At 39.7% G+C, this 16769-nt stretch overlaps 1 protein-coding gene across 2 annotated transcripts in view; it reads left to right on the top strand.

Annotated features, from left to right (window-relative positions):
- Positions 1-16769, top strand: part of LOC122562636 (rasGAP-activating-like protein 1) — a 270514-nt gene that overhangs the window by 48008 nt on the left and 205737 nt on the right. For both annotated transcript variants that reach the window (XM_043715652.1, XM_043715650.1), the window contains exons 4-5: positions 1673-1734; positions 13592-13721. In XM_043715652.1, the coding sequence (XP_043571587.1) occupies positions 1673-1734; positions 13592-13721 (192 nt within the window). The remainder of the gene's footprint in view (positions 1-1672; positions 1735-13591; positions 13722-16769) is intronic.

Below are 16769 nucleotides of genomic sequence, written 5' to 3'. Positions count from 1 at the left end.
AATCTTCTTTTGAAGGTATCTATTGAATCTGTCTTCACGACCGTATTAGACAGTGGGCTCCAATTCCAAACCACTTATTAAATAACCTGTACCTGCTTATTATTGACCCTTAAACCTTTGCACTGTTTCCCTTTACTTATTCCATCAAAATCCTTCCCAGCTCCATCAAATCTCCTGTTGGTGTTTTCCACTGTAAGGGATTTTCGCCCATCTATCCAGATAACTGGAATACCTTGTTCTTTGAACCACTTTAATGAAACACCTTCTCTGCAATCTTCACATTCCTCTTGAAGTGTAATATTCAGAACTGAGTACAATACTCAGTTTAGTGTAATGTTTTAGATCTGCATCTCTACTTATATAGTGCAAGATCCTATAAGCTTTGTTAACCTGTCCTACTATCTTCACAGGTTTGTATCCCAGCAATGTGGAGACTGAGTAATTCAAACGAGTTGATGTCTTGCATTTTGTTTGAAGATTCCTAACCAGACTAGTTGTAGCTCCTGCCAGAAAATCCCTTCTGAACAACAGTATACTGAGGTTCCTGGATAGCTCATGCTTGGGGGGGAATGTATGAAACCACCCAGTGTGTGAGTGAATGGGTGCAAAAAGAGGCCTGAAGGGGTTATTTGAGAATTTGTTTGTTGGTTTTATTAGCAATGACAAGGGATGCTTTGGACCCCACAAGCAGACTCCAGCATTTCCTACAGAAATTGTCCCCATTATTCCAAACCAAACATGGCTCCCTAATGGGACAAGCAAGCAGTGGCATGTGGATTACTCAAAAATGTGCCCTGTTCCACCAAATCTAATGGGTGGAATTCTACTGATAGCATTCACATAAGGCCTTGTGATATCTCTTTCTCTCTGCAAGGTGAGAGTTTTCAAATGACAGTTAAGTATTCCCATTGAGAATGAATTCCCAATAACATCAGAGCAGAACTATTACGGAATTCAGAAACTTAGTTGCTGAGCAATTTTGATTTGGATAACGTGGTTTTCGGAAAATGGTTGTTGCACTGGAACAAGCAAACCTTGTTGCTTCTGGCATATCCAGTGTAAGAAGCATGTGGCTTATACACTGAGTTGGATGGTAATCTAGTCAAGTATTGGAATAAATATTTCACTGTTGAATTGGTTTCGTCTGGAGTTAGCCCAGATTTAGATCACATCACACTTCACATTTAGAGCTCCTAGCAACTTTGAGTCACTAATTTGAGCTATCACATGCAGAGGGAAAGTAATTTAGTGCATGATTATTAATGAATTGACATTCGTGCCCCTCAGTAAATATTTTCTAAGAAATCCCATTCGATTTGAGGCAACCTTTTCAGCACTGAATAATTCTCTATGCAGGAAATGTGAACAGGAAAAACTAACCCCTCCGCAGAATCAAATTCCTCAACTGAAACACAACTGTCATCCAAATTATAACCCAGACAGCTCATTGCTTTAAGAAAACTTATGTTACAAAGTAATTTTCCTGGAGCATAACACTGACCAATTGCTAATATGCTATAGAATTTATTTTGAAATTACAATATTAAGGCTAATTTTCCAACTTAATTCTTCTCGTGCAGAGCCAAGTCTGTTTGGAGCTCATAAACAGAAATAGAATTCAAGTTTATAAACACCAACTTCTACTGAAACGTTTTCCGTTTAAAATTTTCAGGTATGATGACGTCATTGGGAAGATCTCTCTTAATAAGGAATACATAGCAGCTCACCTACGAGGTAAGAAAGCTTCTGAAAATTCATGTCTCGAGTAATCCAAGTTCAAATGTTCCTGTTACTTCTTTGTCCTAGGGAATGGTAACCAACAAAATAAATTGTAGCAAAATGAGTTCAGAATTTCAATTCATCCATCAATTTGGTATTCAAGAGTCATAGAGTCACACAGCATGGAAACAGATTCTTTGATTCAACTAGTGCATTCACAGAAAATAAAATCTATACAGGATGTTGTTTTAAAAAAATAATTAATACTGTGGCGACTGTAAGATTTTGGATTATCATGGCAATATATACTGTAGAGACAATTACCATATATTTTTAATCCAGCCTCAACTAATGCCTGTTTTTTTTTTATCCCCGTTTGCACTTTGTTGTTTGTCCATGATTATATTGCCAATTCTCATTAGCAAATACGGAAAAATGTTTTTTAAACCTTAATTACAATAAGATTATCACTTCAGCTGTGTAGGCAGACTGCGTGGGAAGTTTGAGTTAGCACTTCTGGCAATTAATTTAACAGCTAAAAATGAACGAACAACATAGGAGAGAAATTACTGCTCATAGATCTATTCTTTTGTCTTTTATTCTTCCTGTTAATTATTGTTACTTTTCTGATAAAAGGAGTACTGATGATCAGGGCAGCATTTTAAAAATAATGGCTCATGTCTGCACCTGCAAGTTCACTCATTTCTCTGCCTCCTGACTTTAGCCTGAGGATTTAGTTTAGAGAAGTAGAGATAGATGGAGTCAAAATCAGGCTGGTTCATAACATTGGGAAATAAAGAAATTGAGATAAATGTGATTGCCAGATTTCATGGTTACTCAATTAAGGAAAAAGTGAGGACTGCAAATGCTGGAGATCAGAGCTGAAAATGTGTTGCTGGAAAAGCGCAGCAGGCCAGGCAGCATCCAAGGAACAGGAGAATCGACGTTTTGGGCATAAGCCCTGAAGAAGGGCTTATGCCCGAAACGTCGATTCTCCTGTTCCTTGGATGCTGCCTGGCCTACTCAATTAGGAAACCAACACCATGTAGCGTATAAAATAGAGATGTACGATGTGGAAGCAAAAAAAAGGAGCTTGATAAACAATGCTGACATACTATTTAATGAGCTGCTGTTAAAACATTAATTCTTAAAGAAGATCAAATGAATATAGAACAATATGTAATCTGACAGCAGATTATTCATTTTCTAACTGCCATGGGCAACCAACATGGATATGTTCATTATTGGAGGAATTGATTTATCATGTCATGTTGTAACCAATAATGTGAACTTCTCTACTCAACGCTCGGACTACCTTTACTATATACGTCCCGTAATTTTTAATAAAAAGTGGATATCCCAGTTTTTGATCGAATTTGAGTGATAAATGTTCACTTGTTTTATTTTGTGGGTGCATGAGGCATGTGGGGAGTTTTATATAATGAGCAATGTAGAGACAAAAGGTGGGAACCTGTGCAGGAAAGCATGATGAGAGATATAGGCAAGTAAGTGACATCCAGGAGAACTAAATTCTTACATTGAGTGAGAAATTACAGAAAAATATTACGGTATATTGAAATTATGTGAGGGTACAGTAATAGGAACATAGGAATTAGGAGTGGAAATAGGCAATTCGGCATTCGAGCTCACTCCGCCATTTAAATGATCATGGCTGGCCTTATCCTGGCCTCAACTCAGCTTTCCTGCCTGCTTCCCATCGCCCTTTATCCTGCTTTGCATCAGACACATACACATGACTTTCTTGAATCCGTTGATTGATTCTGCCTCCATTGCACTCTGGGGCAATGAGTTCCACAGATTCACAGCCCTCTGAGAGAAGCGGTTTCGTTGCAGATCAATGACCTTTTATTAGAATCCATCAAAGCTAATACCTTGTTGTGAAGCATTAGGCTTCTCCAAGTGTGACATAAAATTGCTTTCTCCTCTTGAAAATGTTATGGAAAATTAATAGCTTCATATTTTACATTTGATTTGAAATTTTAATCTATTAGTGAAGTTAAAAAGAAATTGGAATCAAAATTCATCATTGCTGCAGGAGGAAGTTGAATTATTGAAACAATGATGTGAGTTGTTAGTCATCAGTAGAATAGAGTTTGAGGCACTAAACTCCCATAAACGTGCATGGCCAACTCTTTACTAATTAGAAATATGAATATAGAATGATAATGCTGGATGTCTGATAATAAGCAGAAAAATTGGTTTTACATTCAGGGATTGAAGGATGCTTCTTGTTTTATAAATCATGTTTTTTTCATAACTTTGGCCTTACAAGTGAACTACAAGGTTATATCTTTGCTTGGAAAGGGAAGAGCAAGTTTTCCATTCACTTTCTACAGATTATTTTTATTCTATCTTCATATAATCAACTCAGTTGCAAGAATGTTTTTTTGCTGTGGGTTTTGCCACAGTCCTTTCTGAGACAAAAAAAACCCTGCAGATGCTGGAATCCAAGGTAGACAGACAGGAGGCTGGAAGAACACAGCAAACCAGTCAGCATCAGGAGGTGGATAAGTGAATATTCTGGGTGTAACCCTTCTTCAAGACTGGGGGTGGGTGTAGGGGGAGCTGCAGATAGATGGGATGGCAGGGGCAGAGTAGTGAAGTGGGGATAGGTGAAGACAGAACATAACTTACAATGTCCCAGAAAACACCATCACCATTGCTGTGTGCGCCTTCCCCCACTCGCATGATAATACATGGAACAGGGGGGTGGCATAGGGATTTGGAAGTTGGGAATCCTCAGCATTGACTCTGGACTGCATGAAGTCTCAAGGCATCAATCATCAGGCAACAAAACCATCTGCTTATTGGCACCTAATGCTGCCACTCCATCAGCGAATGATTCAGTGCTCCTCCATGTTCAAAACAATTTGGATAAACCCCTGAGGGTGGCAAGGACACAGAATGTACTTTGGGTGGGGAACTTGAATGCTGATCACCAAGTGTGCTTGACCATACTGCTATTGTCCAAGCTTTCAAGTCCAAAAGGACATAGATGCAAGACTGGGTGCGTGGTGGGTGGTATAGCAAGCAACAAAAGGAAAAGATATACTTGATCTTAAACTCACCAATCTCTAAACCATCTTCTCCAGATGGATATGCCTATTACAGTGTTCTTTGGAGTTACCACCACACAGTCCCATCTTTATGTTGAAGATAGCACCACACAATATGTATCACAGTGCTAAATGAAGTAGATTTTGAGCAGATCTAGCAATTTAAGATGCATCTTCTGTGATATGCTATGAGAGCCATCAGCAGCAGCAGAACTGTACTCAAACTTAATTTGCAACCTTAAAGGCTGCATATGCCCCACTCTAACCTCAATGCTGGCTCAATGAAGAGTGCAAGAGGGCATTGCTAAAAATGATGTGTCAATATAAAGTATCAGACTGCTTGTGTGTCAACCACCAAAAGCAGAAAATGATAAACAAATCCACAACCACTGGATTACTGGATCAGATTTAAGCTCTGCAGCCCTGTCAGATCTAGTCATGAATATTGGAATTCAATTAAGTAACTTACTGGGGGATGAGATTTCTCCATAAATAGCTCCATCCTCAATGATGAAGGAACCCAGCACGTCAGTACAAAATGATAAGGCTGAAGCATTTGTAACAATCTTCAGCCAAAGGTATTGAGCAGATGATCCATTTCAGCCTCCTCCGATTCAATTGCTTGCATGTAATATCAGGGAATTACTGAAAGCAGCAAAGGCTATGGATCCTGACATTGTTCCAGCAGTAGTACTGAAGATCTGTGTTCCAAAACTTGCTGTGAGCCAATACAACAACAACACTGGTCCTGCAGTGTGGAAATTGTCCAGGTATGTCCTGTACACACAAGGGGACAAATCCAACCTGGTAAATTACTGCCCCATCAGTCTACTCTTGATCATCAGTAAAGTGATGGAAGGTATAATCAGCAGTGCTATTAAGCAGCACTTGCTTAATGATAACTTGCTGAGTGACACCCAGTTTGGGTTCTACCAGGGCCACTCAGCTCCTGACCTCATTACACCCTTGGTTCAAACATGGCCAAAAGAGCTGAATTCCAGAGGCTGGGTGAGAGTAACAACCCTTGACATCAAAGCCACATTTGACCAATGTGGCATCTAAGAGCCCCAGCAAAAGTGGAGTCACTGAGAATGAGGGGGAAATTCTCCACTGGTTGGAGTCACGCTTGGCACATAGAAAGATGGCTGTGCCTGTTGGAAGTCAGTTATCTCAGCTGTAGGACATCTCTTCTTCATCAATGACCTGGGTTCCATAAAGCCAGAAATGGTCATGTTCATTGATGAGTGCACAATGTTCAACATAATTTGCATAATACAAGTCACTGAAGCAGTCCATGTCCATATGCAGCAAGATCTGGACAGAATTCAGGTGTGAACTTGAAACTGTCATGTAACATTCAAACCACACAAATGCCACACAATGACCAAGACCAACAAGAGAGAATGTAACAATCACTCCTTGGCATTGAATAGCATCACTATTGCTGAATCCCCCACTATCAACATCTTGGAGGTTACCATTGATCAGAAACTAAACTGGGCTAGCTATGTTAATACAAGGCAAAAAGAGCAGGTCAGAGGCTCAGAATCCTGCCATAGTAATTCAGCTGCTGACTTCCCAAAACCTGTTCACCACCTACAAGGTATGAGTTTTGGAGTGTGTTGGAATGTGACCCACATGCCTGGATGAGTCCAGCTCCAACTACATTCAAGAAGCTTGACACCATACGGAACAAAGCAGCTTGCTTGATTGGTACCAAATGCAGAAGCATTCACTCTCTGCACCACTAATGCACAGTAGCAGGAATGTGTACCATCTGCAAGATTCACTCAGAAATTCACCAAGGCTCCTTAGGCAGCAGCTTCTCAACTCAGGACTTGTACCATCTAGAAGGAAATGCCTAGCAGTTACATGGGAACACCAACCCTTGAACGTTCCTCTCCAAGTCAGTCACCATTCCTTCATTGTCACTTCGTCAAAGTCCTGGAATTCATTTCCAGAATAACACTGTGAGTCTACCTACACCAAATGGACTTCAGCATTTCAAGAAAGAAGCTTGCCTTCTCAAGGGTACATAGGTATGGGCCAGCGACACTGTCATCCTTTGAACAAATAAGAAGGACCCACATACACAGGCACTAGTTCATTTACATTTGATTTGTCCAAGGGATTGTGTTTGCATTGAATAAGTTTCTGATCTAACTACCAGTGCCTAACATGTGCCTAGCATGTTCACTTCAGCCCTGGACATTTCTTACCTCAGCTTCATCATGGGCTGCAACATGGGCAATATGGAATGCTGCAACAGTGTGGAAAGAGGCCATTCAGCCCATCACGTCTGCACCAACCTTCTGAAGAGCATTCCACCCAAACCCAGTGCCCTACCCTATCGCATAACCCCACATTTTTACCATGACTAACCCGCTCAGCCTACTTACCCAGGGACATGAAGGGCAATTTAGCACGGTCAATCCACCTAATCTTCACATCTTTGTGACTGTAGAAGGAAACTGGAGCATCCAGTGGAAATCCACACAGACACAGGGGGAATATGCAAACTCCACACAGATAGTCACTCAAGGCTGGAATTGTACCCAGGTCCGCGGTGCTGTGAGGCAGCAGTGTTAACCACAGTAACACATGTAAAATATGAATAGATCAAATGGATGTCTTGCTTGTTGCCGTACATTTGGTAATCATTTTCCCCAAGGAAAACCTTTCAAATACCAGAAATTCTCCGGTGATCTAATGGAATCCCATGTGACCGTACATATTCCAATACACAACAACATGGTTAATAACAAGTATGTCATACCACTAACGTACAACTCACCTGTGAGAGTCAACAAAGATCATGTAAAAAATAAAAGCAGAAAATATGAGAAAAAAGATTAATAGGTTAGACAGCAGCAGTGTGTCGAGGAAGAAATAGAGTTAACCTTTCAGGACTGTGACATTTCATCAAAATTGAAAAAAAGTTAGAGAAAAGTTTTAGGTTTGGGATGGGAGGGGAAAGGACAAAAGGATGATCTTTGATAATGTGGAAGACAGGAGTGATTAGATGATAGAAACATTAGTCTTCGGGACCAAAGGGAATGGAGATTGGGCATGAAAAAAGAAACAGAAGATGTGGTGAGGGTGAATGCACTGTGTACTGAAAACGTTGTAAAAAGTGAAGAAAAGGAAACAAAATAGGTACGAGCTTCACAATATTTTTGATCTGACTGTTGAGTCGAGAAGGTTGCAAGCTCGTTGAAAGATCAGGTGCTGTTCCTGAAGCTTATGTTGAAGCTCCCTGGAGTACTGCAGAAAGCCAGAGACAATGTCAGCCTGAGTGCCCAAGGACTCTATTGCAGCCATCTGGGAAATGCTGTGACCAGTTGCACAGGAGGCTGAGTCACTGTTTATTTATTTATATTTCCTTTATTAAGAGCAGCGGGTGGCAAATTGTGATGCTGAAACAGATAAAATAAATAACCAAACTCATGCATAGTTATGAACAGTCATTCCGCAGAGTATAAAATATAGCCAACAAATAATTCCAATACATTGCAAAATGCAGGACAGAATAGAAAAGAAAATTCTACTATCGTCTGCAATTTGAACAAAGTCCATAGATCATATGTTGTCAGGTTGAGTCATTAAATTCTCAATTATTTGCATATTCTATATGAGAGTGCATTGAGTGGTTTCCTAGTCTATCTTATAATGTGGAAGTGTGTTATTTTACCTCCTTAATTCTATTGCACATTTACTTTCCTGTGGCTATGGGTGAGATTCAAGAATTTTCCAGTGAAGTGCAAACTGAGCTTTTTTTTCCATCATTTGGCAATGGAACACATATTGAATTGTTTGTTTGTGTCAAAGCAGTGTTGCTACCTATTATCTCAAGTCAGTTTCCATACTGGTTTTGGAGCTTGTTCACATGCTATGTGTTAAGCCCAACATTCCAAGCAAGCACTGTATATTCAATGATGTGTCTTATGTAACTATTAAACACAGCGAAAGATCAGTTTTAAATCAGTTATGATGCTTGAAAAACATTGTATATAAAGTTACCCGTTTGCTGTCTTAAATATCACACACATTTGGTAATCCAATTTGAGATCATGATGAGAGAGATCATGAGTGAGGATTGGAGGATTGTGCATGAAATAGAATTCAATAGTGTTATACATTTGAGGGTACAATCTTATTCATTTTTACCCATGTTGCAATAAAATGACTGCCCTTCACATGAGAATTGCACTGAACCACCTTGTTTATAATATAATGGTGTCACCCACCCATATATAGCATTGTATAGGCTTGGTCATATCAATACAGTCACTAACTATGTTGGTTGCAAATATAATAATTTGGTTCCTTGTATGACCCAAGGGAAATGGGTGTATCATGGTTATTGTTGTATAAGGCAGCTAAATTAATTCTGGGCCATTTCTCACCATGTTGTATGTGCAGCTAAATCCAGTAGCACACTATGTGATAAGTTTGCCACAATTAAATTGTTGGGATCTAAACAGCCTGCTAAATCTAGTGAGATTGAGGAAAACCACCTCCTGTTCTAATTGGAAGTGGCTCTTGTATTGATAAAGATGTAGTTTATGTCACATTAGCAACTAGTCACAGGTTACAATGTTCTGTTTTGTTGAACTGATTGTGTTTTGCTGCTCACCATATCATCATGGATTGAGTATTTGACTCAATTCAAGGAATAAATGCAATATCATGCTTGGGTCAGGCTGTTAGCAGCCACTGTAGAAAGCCATCTGCCATCATCTTCAGAACCCCTTGCACACTTATTGTTTCATCAACAAACCGTCTCAGATGAAGCCAGAATCTCTGTTTTCTTGGAGGCATCCCGAATAGTCCCTTCCCATCCAAAACAGAAACTAGAGACTTATGATTGATTTCCACGGCCACATTCAGACCAAAGATGCATTCTGAAAATCTCCCTCAAGCTGATATACCTGAGAGAGCTTCCTTCTCAATCATGGCATATCATGATTCTTTGTTTGATAATGCTATAATTCTTTGTATGAATTGCTTCTAAGATTGTGGCTAAAGGATCAGATACTGTGTTGTTTGGATAAGTTGGATTGTAGTGGGCTAGGACATCTGTGGGCATCAGCATGCCATTAAACCTTGATGCAGGCTCCAACACAACCTTTTGTATCTTCAGGAGTTGTCTCAAGGATTCTGTTGCAGTTGCCAATCAAGGCCTTTGGAGGTTATGAACTGACTTAAGAATGGGAAATTCCTTAAAGGTTTAATATTCTGTGGTCCAGCATTATACTATCATTGTTGTCAATGTGTCTCAAGAAAAGAATGGATTCTTTGTAGTGTGAGTGCTTCCACTTGTAAACCCTGTCGGACTTCATGCAGTTGCCGATCAGACTCTCCGACTTTCTTCGTGTATAAACATGTCATCCTTATGATTCCTTGAAGACCTTGCAAAATATTGGACATGGTTTGTTCAAAGATCTCTTTCGTTGCTTCCATGTTGAAGCAAAGTCTCCCAAATGGAGTTAGGAATGTGTTAAGTAATTGTAGATGCCAGAATCCACTGTCTGCACTGAGTTGCATTAAAATGCTACTTCATATAAACTCTTGTCAACTGGAATTTTCTCACCATGTAGTTGTTTTGTGTAGTCAACAAAAGTTTGGATGGATCGTGTGACTATGCCTGAACACTGCTCAGTTGGTTTCCCAACTATGTAAAATGACACCCCTTTTGGCAACCTTTGCAGGTTGTTTCTTCATTTGTTTCAATAATTAATGCAGAATATTTCTGAGTGTACCAAGATATAATGGTCTTGCTATTTTCAGTGTTGATCTTCCATAAATTATTAAACAATTTTAGTTGTTCCTGTTGAAAGGAACTGTTTGGCCTTTGCTGTGTGTCCTCTTTGAGCTTTTGAAAGGGCAGGACATGAATTTCTACTCAACAGTGAGACTTATTCATTGAAATGTACTTATAAGTTTTCTACTATTTGCCATCTTTTATATTGGTGAGTTGCTCATAACATACTTTCATCTTAAGTGCTATATCTCCTGGATGAGGTCGTTGTACTATAGACTGGATTTTCACATCTGTTAATATGGTGACGCTTCCTTGATGTCTCATTTTAAATTTGTGAGATCACTATTGACATATATTTTGACCAGTGAATATTTATCTTCTGCATCACCTATTTCCTCTTGGAATAGTATAGGCATTACTTCTTATTGTGAAGTGTTTTTTGCCTTATTTACCTTTATAAGTTGGTAAATATTTGATCTCTTGCATTTTTGAGCTGTACTTTTGAAAATGACCAATTATTTGACAGATAAAGCATTCACTTTTAATAGCTGGGCACTGTCTGTTCATGTGAGGCTTCTTTGCTCCAAAGCACTGACAAAGAATTTTAGTGTGTGCTGCCTGTCCTTCTTATTGCATTGGTTTCTCACATCTATTGTTTATGGGTTTGAACTTAAGAATTTTGTGGATATGCTCAACCAAGGGTTACCTTCTCTTAGGGTTCATCTGTGTTTTCTGCAGACTTCTACTTCACTCGCCATCCCAATGAATTTCCCTAGATTCAGGTCTTCTTTGGACTGTAACAGATCTGACAAATATTCAGGAATAATTCTGGCAACAATTCTGTCCAGATTGAATTCTGACTTTAAATCATCATAGTTGCATTATTCCATTTATCTGTTATGATTGTTAATGAAATCATCTATGAATTCCCCTGAGTGCTAAACTCCTCTATTAAATCTTGCTCTTTCAAGAATTTTATTTGAGATCATTGTCAATAAGTTTCAAAGGTTTTCAGAATTTCTTCAAAAACGTCTGTTGCTTCTTTTACACCTTAGTGAGCTACAACATCACCAGCTATACTCCCAATTGTTAGTAAAAGTTCCATTAATCTATCCAGCTTCTAATTTAGCATTTAATGTAGAAGCTCTTCTATATCTTAAGAATTGTTTTCTACAAGCTGTTCAATTCTGTATTATGTTTGGTCTATTTCAGAAATTAAATCTTCTTGCTGATTTATTTCTGATACCATATCTTCCTAATATGCTGAATTATTTTCCTTGCTTGAATAGCTTCTGTTTTGCAGATTTAGCAATATTACTATACTGGAGTAGTTTACTACATTTCTGACCAAAATGGAGAATTCTTCCCTTCTCATGTCTAAAATGGGAGTTTCCTATCCTTTGCAGCTAAAATTGAGGATTCCAACTTTCTCAGCTTCATTGAATTCACTGTTTGCATATTTAATAAATGATTTTTTTTTCCCTAACAGCTTTTTCTAGATGATTCTTGCTGTCTGGAGCTCTAATAATGTTCCCAGCTTCTTTCATGATTTTATCCTGGATGATTCCTATTGCTTGTTGTTGAAATGAAAGCTTGCCAGGTTTAACACGATTTTAATGCAGGATATTCTGCCTTTTCTGCGATCTTAACAAAGTCTCCTAATTTCCTTCTTCAACTAGACCAATGCTGCTAAAGCTTCTAATTTGTCTCTTTACTTTGTGACATCTCTGGGTCTGTGACCTCTGTTAAATTGCACTAATACCCGTTGATTTCTGTTACTGAGCATTGTGATCAAAGCTTCTTCTAAGCTACCATGCATCTTGACATTATGGCATTGATTGGATTGCTCTACAGAAAGCCAGCATAGATTTGAAGGGTCAAATGGTCACCTTCCATTCAAAAAGGAATGGAAACTAGATTCCCAAACTATTTCATTGACTGTATAGTGCTGTGGAAATGTCAATTTCTTTCTATTCTTTGATGTAAACTCGGATGGGCAAGATCAAAAGAAACATTGCTATTTTAGGGTAAGGCTGTGCTGGATGCTATTTAAAGGAGAGGGGCTAGACTATTTGAGGGTTATGATGAGCTTTCAAGAATAGAAATTGTGGCCTGGGGTGGATCAGTCACGTCCTTGTTGAATGGTGGGGCACGCATCAAGGTCCAAATGGCCCACTCCCGCTCTATTTTGTATGCTATATGTATTTAAAGGCGACATCTAATGTTGTCAGTTTGACCAAAATGTCAAGTGTTGTCAAGTGAAAGCTTTGGCATTGATTCCACAACTACCCACTGGGGTGTTGTCATGAGGAGACAATCAGAGATCTGAGCCTAGGTCCCCCAACAGTCTTTATTGATATTTTAACCAGCCTGTTCAGACATTTCATGACAGACCTCTGGGGCAGGTAGAACTTGAATGTGGATCTTCTGGTCCAGAGGTAAGGACAATATCACTGTGCCATAAGATCCTCCAACAGTCTGTGCAGTAATGCAGAATCTATTGTTATAATCTGTAAACAGTTAGTGAGACATGATAAACTTCATTCTGTTTACTTTACAAGATTCTTCTCATTAGTCTGGAAGGTAGCTACCCTTGCATGCACTGTACCATTTTAACATCACAGGAATCCACGCTGTGGTTTGATGATATGCATAGCAGCACATACAAAAATGATCCCAAATACCTAATTGCTTTCCAGCACAAACTGTGTCAGAGTACATGGTTTCAGGGGGAGTACACATAGAGAGGTAAGCCCAATAAATATGAGTATCATTTTGGGCAAGAAAGCTTCTCCATAGATCACGTGCAGTTTACCTATTGACATATCCTGAAGAAATGTTTGAGTCAGGCATAATGAACACAGATAAAAGAATGGATCAAACAAAGAACAGCTGCATCATGGAAAAAAACGGGAGAGAATTATTCTTAATGAAAGTACTTGGTAGGTTTCAAACTTTTGCACGTTTGCTGCATCCCAGCTTGTTTTTATATCGGAAACGTGTGTTGTAATGGGAATTAATTCTCTTCCAGGAATTGACAACTGGATAAATCTGACTCGGATTAACCCTGATGAAGAGATTCAAGGAGAGATCCACCTGGGTTTAGAGATCCTCCAAGACCAGCATACAAAGGCACTGAGGTGTCAGCTTATTGAAGCGAGGTGAGAGGAAATTGCGCTGTAAAAGTTATGCATCTACAAAAGAACATTTGCACTTCATATTAATAAAAAAAAATGCCCACTCAAGTAATTTTGTTTTGCATAAGATGATGTTCAATTATTGGGAGCTCATTCTATAACTTAACCACTGTTGTTCCGGTATTTTGAAAGAGCGTTCTTTATTCTTCGCTGACCACACTTTGTATTTGTTTTTAGCTTAAGATGGTAATTCAACAAAAAAACAAGCATATTATATCGTGGTAAACATAATTTTATGTAGTATTTAAAGGCAGCTTTATAGTTTCTATGTCTTTACGCGACTCCTTTCCCTGTCTGCTGCACTACTGGTGACCATTTGAAGATATTAGGAGGAAGGTATAAAGGAGACGTCAGAGGTAGGTTCTTTACGCAGAGTTGTGAACGCATGAAATGCATTTCCAGCTGTGGTGGTGGAAGGAGAGTCATTGGGGACATTTAAGCGACTGCTGGACATGCACATGGATAGCAGTGAGTTGAGGGGTGTGTAGATTAAGTTACTATATTTGACATTAGGATTAAATCTCGACACAACATCGTGGGCCAAATGGCCAGTTCTGTACTATACCTTTCTATGTTCTATGTTCTATCCCTCCCATGTAGAATTTTGTCACTGAAATTTCCCATTTCCAAATCCCGTCTTCATTTAAGGTCCTCCTTTAAACTCACCTCAGACTCTCTTAATACTCTCTTGTTATCAGACTCTCTTATCTCTTTCTTTGGCTTGTCAAATTTATTTTGGATTTCACCTTTGATAAACGTGCAAAATTATACTTTTCATGTTAAAGTCATGATCTGGATTTAATTACTTGCTATTAATATAAGATTTGCGTGTATTGAAACAAATGGATTGGTATGTGTGGGGGGCATAAATTTGACCATGCCACATCTGGTATCTATTCAAACCGCTACAATGTTTCCCACAGCAGTGGAAAGGTTCAAGCAGCCTCCAGGCAGCTGCCTGAGGGCCAATCGAGACCATAAGCAGCCTGCTAATCAGGGTGTCTTCTTGTTCCTGTGGTGGGTGAAGGTCAGTGCCAAGCCTAATGCTTAGCAACTGCTGGCGGGAAAAATATAGGTGGGGATTTTTTTTATGTTCATTCACAGAATGTGGGTGTTGCTGACCAGACCTGAATTTATTGCCCATCCCTAAGTGTCCAGAGAACAGTTAAGAATCAGCCAAATTACTGGGTGTCTGGAGTCCCATGTAGTTCAGACTCGGTAAGGATGACAGTTAAATTCCCTGAAGGACATTACTGAACCAGATGTGTTTTTGCAACAATCAAAAGCCATCTAATTCCAGATTTTCATTGAATTCAAATTACATGATTTGCCATGGTGTGGTATGGCCTCTGGATGCTCAGAATATTACCTGGGCCTTTGGATTGGAGGTTCCCCAGGTAATTAAAACTGTCTCTCCTCGCCCGGCCTACCCACCCTGGTCCCCCACATCCTAGCTAGGAACTGGTAGTTTGGCCGTGGTGAGATGTCTTCCCTTTACACATCTTTCTATTTGGTTCTAGCAGTCATTACTGTTGAGGATGGGCTCCAGTCCCAGCATTGGCCATCGCCTCTGGTGGCGCTGTTGAGATCAGCATGCTGCCAACCATTTGATGAATTTGATTGGGGAGGAGGCTTGGCTCAAGTGCATTAACTGCCTGTTGGCCAAGCTGAGGAGTGGAGACCCTGGACCGGAGTAAAACCCTGGCTGTAGTTTATACCACGCTATATTTTGTGGAATCACAGAAATATAATGGTGCAGAGGAGGCCATTCGACTCATTGTGCCTGCACTGACTTGTTAAATGAGTATTGCTTCGAGTGCTAATTATTTTTATCCAATGCCCTTTGGAATGCCTCAATTGAAAGTGCCTCTACCACACTTCCAAGCAGTGCATTTCAGAACCGAACTATTTGCTGAGTCAAATTATTTTTCCTCAGTTCATCCTTCTTTTGCAGATGACCTTAAATGTTTAATGCAACCTTTAATATCTAATGCAAACTGCAACTTATGAAAATGACAGCCAGGAGTATTGAGTATTCTAATTGTTTAGGTGAAAGTGAGGACTGCAGATGCTGGAGATTAGAGTCTCGAGTGTGGTGCTGGAAAACCACAGCAGGTCAGGCAGCATCCGAGGAGCAGGAAAATGAATGTTTTGGGCAAAAGCCTTTTGGGGGCTTTTGCCCGAAACGTCGGTTCTCCTGCTCCTTGGATGTTGCCTGACCTGCTGTGCTTTTCCAGTACCACACTCTCTGTTCCAAATGTTTCCCTATTTTTAAGACTGGAATTTATCGGACTGTGTAGTCATTGGTTCCAAATAATAGAATGATCTGCATTTGATTGTTATTAAGGTAGATATAGCCATTAGTGTCACAAATTGGATCGTAGCAGTTAGTGTGATACTTGATTAGATTTGATTTATTGTTGTCATGTGTACCTAAGTACAGTGAAAAATTTGGTTTTGCATTTAGTACAGGCAGATCATAACATACAAGAACATACAGATTATATGGTGTGCAGACAGAGTGAAGCATACAAGGTTACAACAGCACAAGAGGGTCACAAAAGCAGGATCGACATAGAGCCATAGAAATGTACAGCGTGGAAACACGCCCTTCGGTCTAACCCGTCCATGCCGACCAGATATCCAACCCAATCTAGTCCCACCTGCCAGCACCCAGCCCATATCCCTCCAAACCCTTCCTATTCATATACCCATCCAAATGCCACTTAAATGTTGCAATTGTATCAGCCTCCACCACTTCCTCTGGCAGCCATGTACGTACCACCCTCTGTGTGAAAATGTTGCCCCTTAGGTCTCTTTTATATCTTTCCCCTCTCACCCTAAACCTATGCCCTCTAGTTCTAGACTCCCCAACTCCAGGGAAAATACTTGTCTAATTACCCTATCCATGTCCCTCATAGTTTTGTAAACCTCTATAAGGTCACCCCTCAGCCTCCGATACTCCAGGGAAAACAGCCCCAGCCTGTTCAGCCTCTTCCTATAGCTCAAATC

Source organism: Chiloscyllium plagiosum, chromosome 25 (genome assembly GCF_004010195.1).
Source record: "Chiloscyllium plagiosum isolate BGI_BamShark_2017 chromosome 25, ASM401019v2, whole genome shotgun sequence".
Lineage (NCBI taxonomy): Eukaryota > Metazoa > Chordata > Chondrichthyes > Orectolobiformes > Hemiscylliidae > Chiloscyllium > Chiloscyllium plagiosum.
This window is presented reverse-complemented; position numbering and strand designations above follow the sequence as displayed.